General features: G+C 44.9%; 1 protein-coding gene across 3 annotated transcripts in view; it reads right to left on the bottom strand.

Moving 5' to 3' along the window:
* Window positions 1–4011: 4011 nt before the first annotated feature.
* jade2 (jade family PHD finger 2) overlaps window positions 4012–17388 on the bottom strand; it is a 117675-nt gene continuing 104298 nt past the window's right edge. Inside the window, exons 12-14 of one of the 3 annotated variants that reach the window (XM_053846294.1) lie at window positions 16508–16639; window positions 10160–10305; window positions 4012–9850 (exon numbers count right to left, since the gene is read on the bottom strand). In XM_053846294.1, coding sequence (XP_053702269.1) covers window positions 9152–9850; window positions 10160–10305; window positions 16508–16639 — 977 coding nt within the window. In that variant the 3' untranslated portion in view covers window positions 4012–9151. Of the gene's footprint in view, window positions 9851–10159; window positions 10306–16507; window positions 16643–17388 lie in introns of all 3 variants that reach the window. The other 2 variants (XM_053846293.1, XM_053846295.1) reach the window with 2 other exon arrangements.

The following is a 17388-nucleotide window of genomic DNA, read 5'->3' as shown; positions in this document are numbered from 1 at the left end:
TGTTAAACCCACTGTCATTCTGTGAAAATAGGAGGTTGTTTCCACAATTATTGGCTTGTGAGTTTGGGACGCCCTGTATTTTAATTTTGTTTATCATACAAAATGCTTTTCCTTTTTCATAATAAATCCATTTTTTTTCACTTGTTTTTCATGATTACATTTTTACCGCCCATATTTCTCAACTTCCTTCCCAATAATTCACAATATTACCAGGTATTGTGTACAACACAGACACACATCTTGCCATAACCCTTTCCCCAGCCTCTCATCCTTAACCTAACCATCCAAAACCTTAGTCAGGACTCAACCAAACTTAAACCCAATTGCAATGACCCAACTATTTTGAAGTTTTAACGTTCAAATTGAGGCATAAACTTGTGGGGAACAAGAAAAATGTTCTCAAGAATTACCCCCCACAAAGACAGATGAACAAAGACACACACACAGTGCTATTTTTGTGAGAACCTCTTGTTGCCTTTAACCCTTTCCTGAGCCTCTCACCCTAATCTATCCAAAACACCAGGCTATATTTAAGCAGGACTCTTCAACTAACTTAAAATCAATTTTAATGACTATCATGTTTTGATGTCCTCATCCTCAAATTGAGGCTTAGCCTTGTGAGGTCCTCAAGTCGGTCCTCACGAGGATAGATTGACTTTTTTTCTGATAATTTATTTTCTTATTTTTGAATGTTTTTTTCAGTCTAGACTCAGAGAATCATTGTAAATAAGATGTAATGCTCAATCACTGTTCGACAGAATGAAACATCTTCCTCTTCTCTTCCTCCTCATCACAGTAGCTTCATGACCCACCATCATGACGACTCCAGACATGAACAAATGTCTGCTTCGGCTCGTCAGATTCCAGAGAAGCCAGCCGCTCCACCCGCAAACCATCAAACAGATTCGTACTTCTGGAAGGAAAAGAGCCTGCTGAAGGACGTTGTTGCCGTTGTGAAGCGGAGCCAGTGCAGATCTGGCAGCCAGAGCAGTACAGAGGATTGGCTGCTCTCTCCGGCCTCTGGCGCTCACAGAAACCTGCTCCTCTGAAAAGTTTGTCCTCCTTACGTCCCTGCCTGGACCACCAGCCAGGAACGCCCGAGCTGGAGCTGCAGCACAGCTGAGCTGGACTGAATTGTAGCGCTTGATGTGAGGGAAAGAACACGATGGAGAGTCGAAAGCTTTGTTATGTACACAGAAAGCTGCTTTATTGACTGCACAGGACTGGACTGAGGTCAGGGCTCTGGGTGACGTGGGTCGGAAGCAGGTCATAGTGGGACGCAGCCGCCATTTAGGCAACACAAAGAGCATGCAGATACCGTCACAGGACACATCATCATCATCATCATCATCATCATATTGCTTCTCAAAGTCTCACATTAAAATTGTACAAAAGGAAGAAAATAGTTTTTATCGCACTAATGAAAAATACACTCTGGTTTGTCCCCTCCTACAAAGAATACAAGAAAACAATACAGCAAAAAAGCCAAAAATAATTTAAAATTTCTCCATATAATAGTTCTCTTTGCTATTCACAAGTGGCACAACATTCTATACAAAGGTACAGGAGGCGAAACTCCTGCGACATTCATATTGTTGGACTGAAGAAGAGCTGCCGCCGAACCTTGCTGTAACACTTCTGAGAGAGGAAGAGGAGAATCGACTGGTGAGAAAAATATGACGGACCAAATCAGATTAATATGGTGGGTGTTTCTGCTGTTTCATTTTTGTTTAAAAAGGCAAAGTTTTGGGGATAAATAAATCCAACAGACCAGAAGGTCAGGGGCACCAGACAAGTAAAAATCCCTTTTTTAAAGGAAAATATTCCTTGGATTCCAAATGTTGGCTCCTCCCATGTGTCTCGACTGATGCATAAAATCAATTCTGACATTTTTGGAAAACGTAATTTTGGAAAAAGTGCAGGAGATGTCAATCATCTGGAAGCGATTTTAGTGGAGGATTTTCTACTTGAAAATAAGGTCCTGTTTTGGAGGCATTTGTGGAAAGTGTGAATCCATATTCAGTTTTATTCAATATGTGATCTCTGATTTTTGTTTGCATAAATTCGTTTGCCTATTTACAACTTTAAAATCTGGAGCAAAGGACCTGACCCGCACTAGACAGGCTTTATCACAAGCCACTATAATATATGAAGGAGAAAGGAAGGGAAGTTTGAGTTAAAGACTGTTTTGGTATAAAATCACCACTGAAAAAGCTTGGACTTAAACATCTTCTAAGCATCTTCTGATCCTTCATACATCATAAACAGGGTCCTGCTGGCAATGACGGGACACTTTTTTGTGGATGCATGTGTACTATAAAGCTAAAATAACAACACTTTGTGTCGCACACATAGAGCTGGTGTTCAGTATTGTTTGTCATTTTATGCCAAAAGACTCAGACGTTGGCAGCAAGTTTAAGAAGAAACATGTTTATGAGCTTCTTTCGCTCGGTCTTTCAGAAAGATGAAGATAAAATGGAGCCTCTGTGAGAACATAAACATGGGCTTAAAATAAAGTGTTCACTGAAACCAGCGTGAGACATGTTTGTGTGCTTCTTCCATGACAAACGTGTGTAAACAAAACAACTCAGTAGGGTGTGTGTGATTACGACGGAGAGAAAAGCAAAGCAAAGCAAAAGTGTGTGTGAAGTTGTGAGCTTTGTTTGTGGGGGCTGGAAAATTTCGGAGGTGAACACAACTGAGACTGAACTGTGTGTGTCCAGTAAAGTCAGCTGTGTGTGTGCAGCTTGACAAGAGAGGAGACCAAATCAGAGGTTATAGATTGACATTTAAACTGAATCGTCTACTGAAAGTCTGTGCTGTTGCAAAGGAATGTTTGAAGAGCAGACGAGGAGCGAGAAAGAACGGATGGAGAGGCTGAAGGAAGGCCGTTGTTGACAGTAGCTGCTTGTTAATCCAACGTCACAGAAAGAACAACTTGTTCTCTTTGTCTGCCTCTACTTCTCTGAACGTCGCCTTCCTTCCTCTCTTTGATTCCGTCAATCATCCCTCCTCCTCCTCTCTCTTCACGCCAAGGTTCTGCCTCCTGTCTTTATTCGTCCGTCTTTCCTCTCAGACGTCAGGAGTTCAGACTGTTGCTGGTAATACATGGGGAAGGGAGCAGGCTGAACTGCTTGTGGAGAGTTTGGGGAGCTGCTTTGGAGGTCGACTCACATCCCACACATCACTCTGTGATGGCAACTAACTGGCAATGTGCGAATAAAAGGCAAATTAAATCCATTTAATTTCAATCCACATCCACAAGGGGGCAGCATTGTTGGACTTTACCACCGCAGGAAGAGCATATTAGTTGTTATATATGAAACATATTATCTAGATATGGATAAGTAAATATTGATGCAAAAAAGGCTCAAACAAGAAAACAAATGCTTCCCTTTTAACAAGGTCTTCCTTCAGTAAGAAGTATGTCACAATATTATTTTCCATCCAATATTCCATTTTATATTATTGGATGCTGTTTATTTTAAAGTATCATATTGGTGATTTTCTGAGGGGAAAATGACTATTTTGATCTGTAATTTTTTTCTCCTTCACCTTACAAAATATGTTTTACATTAAAATTAATAACATACATTGAGATTATTTATATTAAAATAGTAGATAACATTAACATCTGGAGCTTGTCTCCAAAGCAGCTCATTCAAATTGTGTTTGACTTGATTCTGATGTGATCCATGTGACTTTTCGGGTTGTTTACGTGATGATCGGCAGCAGTGACACAAAGGAAAGAGGAAAAACAAGCACAGGGTCGTACATAAGCGCATCTCAGGGTTCAGCAGGTGGTGACATCATCACAATGAGGAAGCATGGATGAGTATCAATGAGTAAAGAAGTCACCAGGACCTGAACCAGGCTACATCCACACGGCGGTCATTTTGAAAAACAGAGCCGCTGGACCACAGCGTGGTGTGGATGTGGCCCGAAAACACAGCAGCCGAGGCTTGAAATAAAATAGAGACAATGATCAGCTTGTTCAGACACCAGGCGGACGACAGCCTCAAACCACTTTTTATTGGATGAAGGAGCAACAAGAGAAAAACTGGAAGTGCAGACGTGCTTCCGGCTCCTCAGAACTTCCTCAGGAGCATCGTTCAATAACAAATAACTTGTCGTGGTGGAGGCAAATCAGTTAAGTGTTTTGCTATCCAGAGCTGCATCTAGTGCCACAAATGCAACATGCCTAACATAAATAAAATAATGAATGTGTACATATCTTATAAAAATAAACAACTTTAGCTGATGTTAAGAAGGAGTGAACCTTTATTTTATTTATCATTTATTTATTCATTTAATACACTAAATTGTCAGTTTCTTGCCACATTAGTTCGTAACTGCTCCAGTTCTATTCATTCACTTTCAAAAATATCACAGACGTTACTTTTAGTCAACCCTAACTTGCGTTTCAAAACATGAAATGTTTTGGGTTGAACATTTTAAACAAGTTACTAATTGTTTTTAATTTATCCCACTTTACTGTGTACTTTGTAGTACAAAGTACAACGCAAACATAGTACTTTGTAAACATAATATTGGTAGCTCTGGTGCAATGCCTGAATTCCTGACGTGAAAACAAACATATTTAATAAACAGTTCATCTTAAAATAGAGTACTTTCAAGGTTGCCGATTGGCCTGGAAACAATTTTAATAATCCAACTTTCCATGTCAAATATCCCACATTAGCAATTAGCCTTCTTAGCTAACTACTGCTAACATTCTGCACTTAGTTGTCAGACGAGACCTTAAGTTGTCAGATAAATAGTACCTTTCTCTCTGTGAAATCCTTTTCCTTTTCACTCAAAATGAGTCCTAAAACATCTATTTTTAAGTATGGCAATATTGATCAACCATGATGGTACTTTATGACGGGGATGCCAGGCTTCCTGACACCGTGCAGCTCTGGGTTGTGTGGAATGCTAATCCTGCTTCAAACAGGCTCTTTTCCCAGCTGAGGAAGTTGTGAGGAACCCAGCCCTGCTGGTGCACCGATCTTTCCGAGAAGTTTTACAGCAGTAGACAGCAGCTCTGTGAATGTCGGCAACGCTCCAATTACCTGCAGCGATCAGTGCTGGCTCCGAACCAGCAGCAGCAGCAGCAGCAGCAGCAGCAGCAGCAGCCGAGGTGGAACGCTGGGCTCCAGCGGACGTGAGTGTAGGTGTGATTCCTCAACCTGCCATTATGATTACCAGGATCCACACCAGCACATTTCTCTGTTGCAACGCTCAGAAGCCAAATGGCCCAGGGGCGCCTTCCAAACCAAACATTCCATCGGATCTGCTCATGCTGCTGCGACAAAGGTATCAAGTGGAAAGCTGACCTGACGGCAACAAAATTCAGAGATCGTCAGAGCACATTTGGGGCCGACAGCCAACGCCCACACCGGCGCAAAACACAAAGGACAGAGACACTTTGAAGTTGTGTATATTGGTGAGAAAGTCCAGTCTACCATTTCTACGAAGCGGAAGGAGAGGGCAGTGGTGCCGCGCTGTAACTCTAGCGTTATAACCAGTTTGTGTTTGCTAACAGGCTGCACAGTCAGAGGACGAAAGACGAAGCACTGCGGCGCTGGTTTGACAAACAAACAGGAGACAAAGTCCATCACTTCCTATTGTTTCATGCCAGCACTGTGCAGCCGGAGTATTTGCTACTACATGTGAAGGCCGTACATGTGAGGCCTCAGCTAGTCTACTAAAGTCTGAACAATGAAACCAAGATTACATTTTACTGTCTTAGCAACACGTGAGTGGTTGGAGCACCACCGTGATGGTGGACTCCCAAGGGTGGCAGCCATCGTGACCACTCGGACCTACTGCCACCCCGAATCGAAGGGCTTTCATTCAGCTTCCTGTTGCAGTCAGGACCACCGAACTTAAAAAAACAACGACTCTGCTTGTCGATGAAAACCCTGTTTTACCAGCTCTGCTTGTGTGTGTGTGTGTGTGTGTGTGTGTGTGTTGATGTTCAGCTGATGTTCAGTTCAGCAGCATTTGGCTTTTTCTGAAGGGCAGAACGATGCAAGATTCGACGGGCCTCAAAGGAGACGACAGCAACAGACAGTCCGCGCTTGTTGGCGGAACATTCTGGTTTAACATTCCTTCGGAGCATGTTTATGGAGGACTATTGTAAGTACACACTTTTACATCTGTTCTTTGGCGTGATCACTTCAGAAGAAAGTCCATGCAGGAAATAAAAAGTAGATTGGACCTCAGGTGGGGATCTGACAGTCAAACCTGGGGCAAGAATGGCTGTGGGGCCTGGGTGGATCAAATCATGGCGAGAAATTGAGCGCTCTTAAAAACAAACTATGCTATTTATGCTTATAATTCCACTTGAATTTGTTTCAGTTAGTGCTCATGTAGCTCAAGTGCTCAGTGCATTTCATGGTACATGTCATTTCCCAACAGATTTTACTCGCATTATTACAACAAAGAAGAAGTCTGACGTGTTTACGTGACATCTGAGTCCATCGAAAGGTCAATAAAATATGAACCACAAAAGGTTGAGTCACCAGGGGCGGGGCTATAACTGTTTGCCTTTGATAAAATATATACATAACATACAATATGATGTCACAGCATTTACGATGACGGAGGCTAAATTATTATTATATATTGCAAAAGTTCAAAAACTTCTGGATAGAAGCACAAAATGTCGCAAGGAGAGGTGAACTTCCTCCCTAACGTGTGCAGGTTAAATTCCATCATTCTGTCGTCAAATATCAAAACGCGATTAATCGCGATTCATTAATTATGAACCTCTAATTAATTTGATCAATTTATGTCCCACCTCAATGACTTTATCATGAACTTTCAACTTGTTTATTTCTTCTTCAATAGAAACCCTGCTGAAACACCCCCACAGCCAAATCGAACCCCGATCATCGGAATATCGACACCAGGTTTGAAGGTCAGAGGTCACACTGAGTGAATGTTCAGTAGTAGTTGTGCGATTTCAAACAGTAATGTCTGTCAAATAAGAAAGTTTCCAGACAAACACGTGACACTATATAGATATAAAATATGTATATCTGTATATATATATATATATATTTATATATACTTCTTGTCCCCCCCTCGATAGATCCTTTAACTCTTGTTTGTTTTTAAACCCCTGAGAAGACCGCAGACTGCCTGAAGTATAAAATACAAATCTTTTCAAGAACCAAAAGTCATATTAAAAAGAAAAGCTGACCAAAAAAGGATCGCAGGCCTCTGAAGCTTACAAAGTTATCATTCATCGAACAAGTGATGCGGCAGAGCCGAGCGCCACCGGAGCCAGAAGTCAGCGGCGAATCATGCGGTGCCAGGGAGGAACACCAGAAGTTCCGTTCACTGTCGTAACAACGTAACAAGCTCATGTCGAAGGAGACCTGTCCGCCGGTGAATTCTGGCGAACCCTTGCTGGCGCCGGCTCTGACCTGCCACAGGGGGGAGCAGCTCTTTGCACTGTGGCTCTGCGTGGATGCTGGGGTGATTATTGGCAAACGCTGCTTACATCCTTCAATTTTCAGGCACTCGATATTTGTTAAGGTGACAATCCGGCTCCACTGGCTTATCTTTTCTACGTGATTGTTTTCAAATTAGATTGAGAAACGACTGATTGATCCACTTATTGATTGATTGAGAAGGTCGAAGGGACACAGAGCGAGCGACAGAAGGCACGAGAGTTTCAAAGGGTGAACGTTCTGCAAAGTTTCTGAAACCAAAACAGAAGAATCAAAAAATAAAAATAAAAGCAGCAACACAAATGTCAGAGGAAACATTTGAGAAAAAAGCTTTAAGGGTGACAATCACTAAAGATCCAGGGTTGAGGTCGCCCGACTTGAATCGACGGTCAGTTGAAAAGCCAAACCATGTACATGCTGAAATACAGCCAAGGCTGGTCCGATTCACCTGCAGGGGGCGGGAGACAACCGTGTTCTGTGGGTGAGACTTGTCGTATCCTGAGCCCTGGACAGTCTCCTGTGTGACTCTGCACCTAAGAATTCAATTGAAGCTTTAAAGTTGAATTCAATGTCTCCAATCTCATTGAATCATACCACTGTGTTGCATTCAGTGTAGTTTAACTTCAGCCTCCAGTCGTGTCAACAATGCCAGATACTTCATATGTCAAAGGTGCCAATCTCAAGCTCCATATTGCACTGCAACAACTCAAGTTTTTAGAATAGTTATGAGAGCTTAAGTGATATTTTAAATAATCATTTTCAGAAAATGTCATTTTTTAACGAAAATTTTGTTTAAAAAACCTTGAAATTGAATTTCATGACTGACCAACTCGGACGATAGCCTTTTTTGGTGGGATGCAAAAATATATTTCATCTCATACCTCCAGGTAATTTAATATTTCTTTAAAAAAATTGTGGTGAGCTTAAATTGTAGACCATTCCTATACAAAATATTGTTATGTTTAAAGGATAGAACAGTAGAGGACGCTATGGAAAGGACAAGCGGCTCCAAACAAGTCAATGCTGGTCAGCTAAAATATAAGTTAAAATGGCTCCATTTCAATAAAAATATGAATTGATTTGATAGATAATGATTCTTAGAATGCAGTTTTTCCTTTACCATCAATAGTCAACAACCTTTCGGTTCTCAATTCAACGAGTCATGACCTCAACCCTGCTAGTTTCCGACACACCAGTGTTTGTGTCTGTCGAGTTGTGCTTTTCAAGCCTGAATACTTCTTGTTATCTCTGCACAAATTGTGAGTAAGTGTGGAATCGTCGGTCCACTGATCATATCCAAGAAAACAAGGTCGCTGTCGCGAGGACCGGGACTGAAGAAGACCCTGAAACCAGCTTGAATATTAAGAATTATAATAATAATAATGCCCCAAAGTGTTAGTTCCATAGTCCGGCTGAGACTTTGTACTTTCAAAGGACCAAAAAAAGGAATCGGAGATAGAAAAACCAAAAGGACTAAAAATGATGTTCAGTTCTTAATTTGCTGAAGAATCTCGTGGAAAACTGACAGCAAAAAGAGGCAAACAGCTACATTCATATTCCCCCAAACAATCAGAGCAAGAGCTGATCCACTGGCGAGGCTTTGGTCGAACAAGCCGTCCGTGTTGGTGTCACGTCACTGGGATGGAGACACAATCAGCCAATGGAGTGGTGTGTGAAGCAAGTGCGCTCTAGGACGCCAACACGCTCCGCCTCAGAAGGTCCTTGTTACCGGAATGTAATTGCGATAGGCGCAGTTTGCGTCCAGCGGCGCGGGAGTCAACGTTGCTTTGTTCACAATCCGAGAAGTAGCCGTCGTTCTCTGTGGCGTCCAGGAGTGAGGAGTCCCTCTCTGCCAGGTCTGTGGCCTCCGAGCTCCGCCCCCTTGCTTTATTCTGCCGGGACAACCGGAGGCGAGGGGTCACACGGAGAAGCCGAACAGTGTCCGCCGCCGTAGGGCCGGGATCTGGCGGTGGAGCTAATCCATTTCCCATGAGGCCGTTCCCCCACTGGCCAGCTTCCTCGGAGATGTGACAGGAGTCCATTTTGGAGATAGGAGGCTGTGGTGCCGGGTCCCTGTGCAGGTCCGAGCTCCGGGTCTGGTGGTGATGTAGGTAGTGATGGTGCAAAGCCTTCGAGGAGCTCCGGGTTCGCTCTCCGCAGCTGGTCTTGTCCGCCGCAACGCCGTGCCACAGACCTTTAGCCCTGGTGACAGAAGACGCGGCGGCAGCCGTGAGGAGGCTCGGCGACGAGTTGGTTCGCTGCTGGTTGCCACGAGCGCGTGATTTGTTGCTCCCTCGGGATTTGCGTCCGAGCTGAGGTGTTTTCCAGGTGGACTGCATGGAGTTCTCCATCATCAGGTTCAGCAGGCTCTCCTCCCCCTGCAGCAGCTGCGGGAGAAGAAGCAGGTGAATAGAGACGTCGGGAGCCGAACACCTTGATCATGATGAGGGGCCACTGCGAGACGCGGTCAAGAGGACACTGCCCACTGCGTTTATAAGACATAAACACGAGAAAATATGAATGACATTCATCAAAATGGATTTCCTCTGGCAGCACAATGGTGTTACATCATGTTTGCTCCGGCAACTCAATACGCACACAGAGAACATTCCGGTCGCAAACAACAGGTCCGACACAGAGCAGCGCTCTGGCTGAACCGACTGACCCGAAACCCAGGAACTCCTCTGAGGCCTCACCTGGTCAGAGAGAAGACTGGCGCTCTTGTCCCCATGCTGGGCCCCCAGGGCCCACTGGCTGAGCATGTCGTCTGCGGTGATCTGAACCGACTGGGCCAGCCAGCTGTCGAACAGGGAGTTGTCCAATGGGAAGGACTTGGACAGACCTGGAGAACAGAAAACAACATGCAGGTGAGGGCACTTTCAAACTGTACAAATAATTCGGTCATGACTTCAGTCTATTAGGACACGTTGGCCTTTATTAAACATCAAACCAATGAGCGAGCGACGCCATTCACACCATATTCCAAACCAGTCAAATGCAGATAGGACACTTTCGACGAGGCAGCTTGCTCTGACACGAGGAGACACTCGAGACAAAGGACGCTGACAAGTCCAGGTAAGTGACCACACAAAGACAAGGGAGCCAGGATTACTTTCACCGGCATGACTCCCCATACAAAGGTGTCGAGTGGACATGCAGCCAGATGCCACTTCGCAGTTCCGAACAGAGGTAAAGGCAGAGGTTGGTTGTCGTGACATGAATATATACATATTCATATATTCATAACATCTGACCTACGACCTGCTCAACTTACGTCCACCAGTACTTACGACCACGGCCAGCAGATGCTTTTTTTTTTTAAATTCAATGTCTGGCACCGCAGCACGTCGCAGCTCGGCATCGTGAACGACAGTTACGGCAGCACAGTATCCCAGCATCTCACTCTCACACAGAGATCTAGCACTACAGTAGCACCTATAACCCTCGGTTCGTTGGGCTATTTTGAATGGCATTCGACTTACGTCCAATCCGATATATGACCGGTAGGTCGGATCCAATCCCGGTCGTAAGTTGGATGTTACTTGTATATATAACATAAAATGAGGCAAATATTCACACATTTTCTGGTCCCATTCGCCAAAGATTAAACAAGTTACCTACAAAAAAACTGATCTCCATCCCTGTACCTGACAATTCAAATGCAGGGAATTGTTTAGAAATAGACTTCTAAAGAAGCGTCAGTCACAGAAAGCCACTTGTGGTCTGGATGAGCAGAGAGAAAGCTAGTGTCAGTCACTTCACATCATGCCGCCCGTCATTACCACACATTCAGCACGACGACAGCGTGAGGTTGATTTTCACCACCACACTCTTTCTGGGATTCATTACCGCAGACTGCCTGCAGGTGCGTTTCATTTTTTCATTTTTTTTTTTACAAAATGGAATGTTTGCTTGCGCGCGGCGTTATTGGCTTCAGAGTATATCGACTGTTAGTGAGACGAGCGAGCGTTTGTAGCGTGACAGAGCGCAACAAACAACGGAGGCAAGTATCACGGCACCTAAAAGAAACCCCACTCAGGCAAACATTCAGAAATCAAAAGCACAGCGTGGCGCAAGAGAAGCAAGCCGTCAGCTCTCCCCGGCAACAAAAGCTTTCCAATGGCAGGAACTGTATTTTGTCAGAGGAATTCTTCCAGTGGTGTCATTTGGCCTCATTAAATGCACTTATTTCCCTCAGCACCAAGAGTACAGGCCGAAGCTGAAGCCAGACAATGAGAAAATGTTCCACTCTGTCTATCCTTCTATCCACCTATTGATCCAGCAGTTGTCCATCATTACCCTAATACATCGACCGTCTTCCAAAGCAAACACATCCATCCATCCATCCACTCACCCATCCACCCACTCACCTATCCATCCATCCATCCATCCACTCACCCATCCACCCATCCATCCACTCACCCATCCACCCACTCACCTATCCATCCATCCATCCACTCACCCATCCATCCATCATCCACTCACCCATCCACCCACTCACCTATCCACCCATCCATCCATCCATCCATCCACTCACCCATCCACCCACCCATCCATCCATCGATCACTACACTTATCTATCATCCAATCCATCGAACTATTGTCCCTCTACCATGAGACCTACCCATACATCCATTTTTCATCGATCCCCACACATCATTGACCCACCTATTGTCCATCTCACTTCACCTATCCATCCATCTATCGCCCATCTGTCAACACACCCTCCCACCCATCCATTGTCAGTCTACCACTTGACCTATGTCATCACTTCGCCTATCTACCCCACCATTTTCCATCTACCACTACAACTTTCCAACCATGCACCGTTCATCTATCACTATACCATCATTCATCCATTGACCAATTGTCCCTCTATCATCAGATCTATCCATCCTTCCATCATGACTCCCATGTGTTGATAGTCACACTAAGGCTATGTCCCATTTCTCACCCTAACACTAGCACTTGGTTTTGAGGGCCCTCCACTGAAATGAAATGACTTCCCTAAGAATTGGGACAACACTTCACGCTTTATGTGTCACGTGTTCAGTTACGTCATGCGTCAAAACAACGTGTCATTGGCTGCCGTGCAGAGTTTTGTTTCCTGCCTGTCGAGTGTTGGAGATGTTTTTGCAACCTCTTGCATCGGCGCTGATCATCTCACTTGGTTTGGTGAACCAGCGGAGAAGAAATGGGCGGAGCCGTAGCCGGCGTCGCTGCTATGTTGCGCTGATAGATCTGTCAGAGGTATGAGGATGTTAACGTTGGCCTGGATGCTAGCCCACTGTTGTTTGTTAAGAAGTAATAAAATGTTTTTAGATAAAGCACTTTGGTATCCTGGAACTCTATCCACACGTCAGCTCCGGAGCCATTCATTCATTTCAAGAGTTGAACGGTGAGTGCCCTCGGTCTTAGGAGTATTGGGACACACTACACTTGACATGAACACGCAAAACCCAGTGTTAGGGTGAGCAATGGGACACAGCCAAAGACTCAACCACCACATTCGTCTTGCCTTCCTTCTATCTAAGATCAAGCCTGACCATCATTTACCTCCATCCATCCGTACATTAACTGGCCATAATCACAGTATCTGTCTCCACCTAACCTTCGTGCCTTCAACCTTGAGATGTATTTATATAATTGTAGATGTTCTGTCACTGGAACATGTCAGACGAGACGGACAACAGCTCTCAACTGCCTCCAGTGTTCCATAAGTAAAAGGCACAATGGAGGAGAGAGGAGTTATTTTATCAGTCTTCTGGATCCCTGACTGAGAACAGATGGTCTGACGCACACACAGACCTCCAGACACCCTGATATGGACAGGTATGACAAGCAGACACAAACACAATGATGACACGCTGAGAGTGAATTATTTACTGGCCATGAATGCACACAAGCGTTACACCAAGCGCCGGGTGAGGAGTCAAGATGGAGGAGGATAAAACAACAAAAAGAAGTGTTATAAAACAGCCAGAGGAATGAAAAATAGACAGATACGGCGTGAGGAGCGGACATAAAGGAGGGAGATCACTGGAGGAGATAACCAGAGGAGATCAAATCAGAGCAGGAAGCCAGCGAGGCAGAGCCAAACTACCCTGCTGACTTCTCGCCACGACTCCTCTGCGCTGTTATCAGTCTCTGTTTATTGATCATATTCACTTTGGCAGGAAATCACTGATGGCTCTGCGACTCTGTTTAAATTAGGAAATGAGAGATAATGACCAGGTGGATGGGGGTGCGAAGCCTCTCTGCTGAATCTGCCCAGAGAGCGAGGGCGGTTGAGGAGATACAATTTAGCGCTTTGGTGACTTGTTCTTCAATGCTGTGCCTATGAACTGCAAACATATTTTTTTTAATCTTCAGCCCTGTTAGCAGCTCAGACTCAGGCCCTGGATCAAGGGAGGTTCATGGGAACTCTTTCCTTTTCATTTCCTTGAGTGGCTTGAAAACCTTTTAGGACTAAGAAGGGCGCAATATAAAAGCCACTGGCTCATTAGCCTGAAGTCAACAGACGTGTGAGTCATATCTTCTCAGGAGAACAACTTGCTAGTCACCTGGACTCTGGACGGTTGCTCCACCTCAGGAGCAGTGCTGTGACATCGGACTTCAGAAGCCACTTGAATCATTTCAGAAACGGCAAGGCAGCGATTCAGTGAGTCTGAATTCTTTCAATCTTTGACTCACCACTTCAGAATGAACAACTACAGTCCGAAGCACAGATTCATCTCTGTCACTCTGTGATCATAAGAGCAATCTGAATCACTCCACTCAGTCTGTCTGGACTAAAACTCATGGCCTTTCCAGCATCTCCATTCACACGGACTAACGGTACGTTCCCACAAATTGGCGACATTGTTGCACTACAAGCACTCGAGTAGGGACTTTACCGAGTCCCCCCCCGCTCTAAATTCACGCGACAAAAGTCAGTCAACCTTCAGGGGGCGGGTCTGAAGTGAAGATGGCAGATCAGAGAGGAAGACTTGTGACTTATTGAACATGGAAGGAAAGAAAGATGCTGCCATCTCAGGGTCCATTTTCTCTGTCCGTTTCCTTCACGTTCAACGATTCGGCGGTTTTGAGTCAGAACCATTCCCTTCAGATGTGAGGTATTCTGCCTTTCCTTGGGTCACGAACCAAGACCCATCATAAGTGCTAACTTGTGTGTGTGTGAGATTAAGCCTAACTGTCTTGAATCAGAAACACTTCCTGTCCATCAATGCGGTAACTCACATGAGTCACTCCTTTGACTCATCACACAACTCCAGTCATGTACGTCAGTAACTTGTCAATGAGTCTGGATCATTTCCAGTGACATGTACTACTGCACACGTATGGAACCAGCAAGTCTGAAGGAAGTCAGTCAGACGCTTCAAACAGAGCGTGTGAGTCACCCCAGCACTTTGGCTCAGAAGCATAAACAACGCTGGATCCGTGACTCACATCTCCTGCTTAATTAAATGAGTGCGCTCAGATGGCAACTCCTCAGACGCTCGCTCTGCAACGGCGAGCAACATTTATTTTCATCATCGGCAAATCAAAACAAACGATGTGAGGTATTACCGCGGAGGATTCAGACTCGCTGTCATAATACCGCCTAGCGCTCGTCGCGCGACTGTTATGGATGTGAAAGCTTTTACTTGCGCAACATAAGTGAATAAGTGATGCTTGAGTGTAGGATGAGTCATGAGAGTACATTTTCATTCAGGCTCCTGGATATTAATCATGTTCTTTAATCGTCCCTCCAGCCCACACAGTTCTGCAGGATCTCATCGGAGGAATATTCATCAGTCGGCGGATCCGAAGACATGTAAACAAAGATTACGCAACGACGCTAATCCACCCACTCGACATCCTTCACATTCTCTCTCCGCGTGAAGTGGGTTTTTCTTGAGACTTTACTTGGCATCCATACATATTTTTGTCGATACTTGTTTTAGAGTCTATTTCAATGATCCTGTTCAAACTCGAGGAGGAGGAGAAGAAGCCTTTTCGATCCAGCTCTGTCGCCGCTAACTGCTCCGACTTGTCACAGCGCTACTGTCCTGTGAAGCAGCTGACTAAAATAAACAAAGTCAAGATGTTTTGGGCGGCTGGTGGCAGGAGATTGAAGGAGCAACGCCGACAGATGGATGTGAACAGATGGAGAGATGTTCAGTCAAAATTCTACCTTGAGTAACTCCCAGGTCACATGGTCATCATTTATCACACCTGTCAAAAGCCAGTTATTTTTATGGAGAAAATTGTCATTCCGGAGCCGCTGAGTTTTTGGTTTTATGATCTAATGGAAGGTTTGAAAAGAGATCATGGGTTAGTGCAGGCGATACACATGGTGTCATTGGAGGGACTGGCCCCACGTTGGGCGCCAGATCGGCGTCACATTCCCTCCACGTTGACGTACGTGTGAATGGAAAAGCCAGACACTGTCCTAACTAGAGAAGTCTCCTTGCTGGTACCAGCCAATGAGGGTGGTCGCAGGTACTCTACATACGGTTGGGAGGTAGGTACCACCTGATGCTGCGATGTCAAATACTTGGTCAGAGATAGAAAGACAACAGAGCAATTTTCTTACCTCGACACTGTAATTCCAGATTTAATTAATGATTTTAGAGATGCGATCTTTGGTGTCTGACATGAACATTTTGCAGTGTTCATCGTTCAGATTTGGCTGAGAGTGAAACCAAACAGTTCATCAGAAATACCTACGACTTCTCCCAAAGTTGCGTGAGGTCTGAACTTTTGAGCAAGATGTTCCGCGCATGTATCATTTCAATCGGATGGATCTACAAGTGGTGTCACAAGTGGGATGGCACCTGTGAAGTCACTGTGTTTTTATCTGTTCATCCACCAAGAAAGAAGTGAGCTCTTGAGCTGTGGAGTTTAAAAAGAAGGGAGGACGTGAAGGAGGAAAAAGACTGGAGACCAAGTCAGGCCAACTCTTCGACCGTAGCAGGGAAATTACAAGCTGCAGTCTTTAATCAAATCTCTCAAATCTCTCAGCGAAAGGGAAAAGCGAAGTTCTCTCACACACAAATTACCGAGCTCCTTAAGCAGCGAGTCGCTCCCTGTCTTCCATCTGTCTTTCTTCTTCTCTGGACTGTTCTTCCTTCTCTCCTTTCCTTTCTCCTTCACCCCACTCTGCTTCCTTTTCTCTCCTTTCTGGCTTTTCTCTGCTGGAAGAAGAAGAGGAAGCCGTGGTCAGAGTATTCAAAAGAAACGGGCGACGACTCTTTATTGACCAGACAGGGAAGCAAACCCAGCTTTTTTTTCTTTTTGGCGCCACTAAAGAAGAAGTTATTTTCCATTCAAATCCAGCGGCACGTTCTCATTGACCGACAAGGTCAGCGGAACAACACTCATGTTGGGGCTGCAGACACGCACTCTGTTTGACATGTATCAGAGTCGTGCTGCGACCGTCGACGCTCCTCTCTCAGCAGGACGCGTCACTCGCTGTCTCCTGCTGAGACCATGACACCAAGCTGATGTGGCGACACACGCAGGGGTCGCTGGAGTCAGTGTGACACTGACACACTGAGATGATTTTAAATGACATTTGTCTTTAAATACGGCATCAGCTGAAGGAGGACGCCAGTCTGTTCTTGACTTCTCCTCTTCATGTCCTCATTCATTGTCTTCCTCTTCTTCCATCACCGACCTCCTGTGTCCTCGCCACCTGTCCAAACCTCTCACGTCTCGAATAAACCAATTCCTGAGCTTTTCAGTCACAACTGAAGACAACCTTTCCATCTCATCTGACTCCTCTAACTCCTGCATTCTATCCCTGTATCATCAGCAAACATCATCAGCCATGGAGACTCCTCCCCCTGATGCCACCCTTCCATCACTCCTACAGCATGGTCTCACTCACCTCCCAACCATCCTCTGAGGCTCCTGACTCCCAGAGTTTTGTTGAAACGTA

The sequence above is a fragment of the Synchiropus splendidus genome, chromosome 17, assembly GCF_027744825.2.
Source record: "Synchiropus splendidus isolate RoL2022-P1 chromosome 17, RoL_Sspl_1.0, whole genome shotgun sequence".
NCBI classification, from domain to species: domain Eukaryota; kingdom Metazoa; phylum Chordata; class Actinopteri; order Syngnathiformes; family Callionymidae; genus Synchiropus; species Synchiropus splendidus.
Note: the sequence above shows the minus strand (reverse complement) of the source record. Positions and strands in the feature narration are given on the sequence as shown.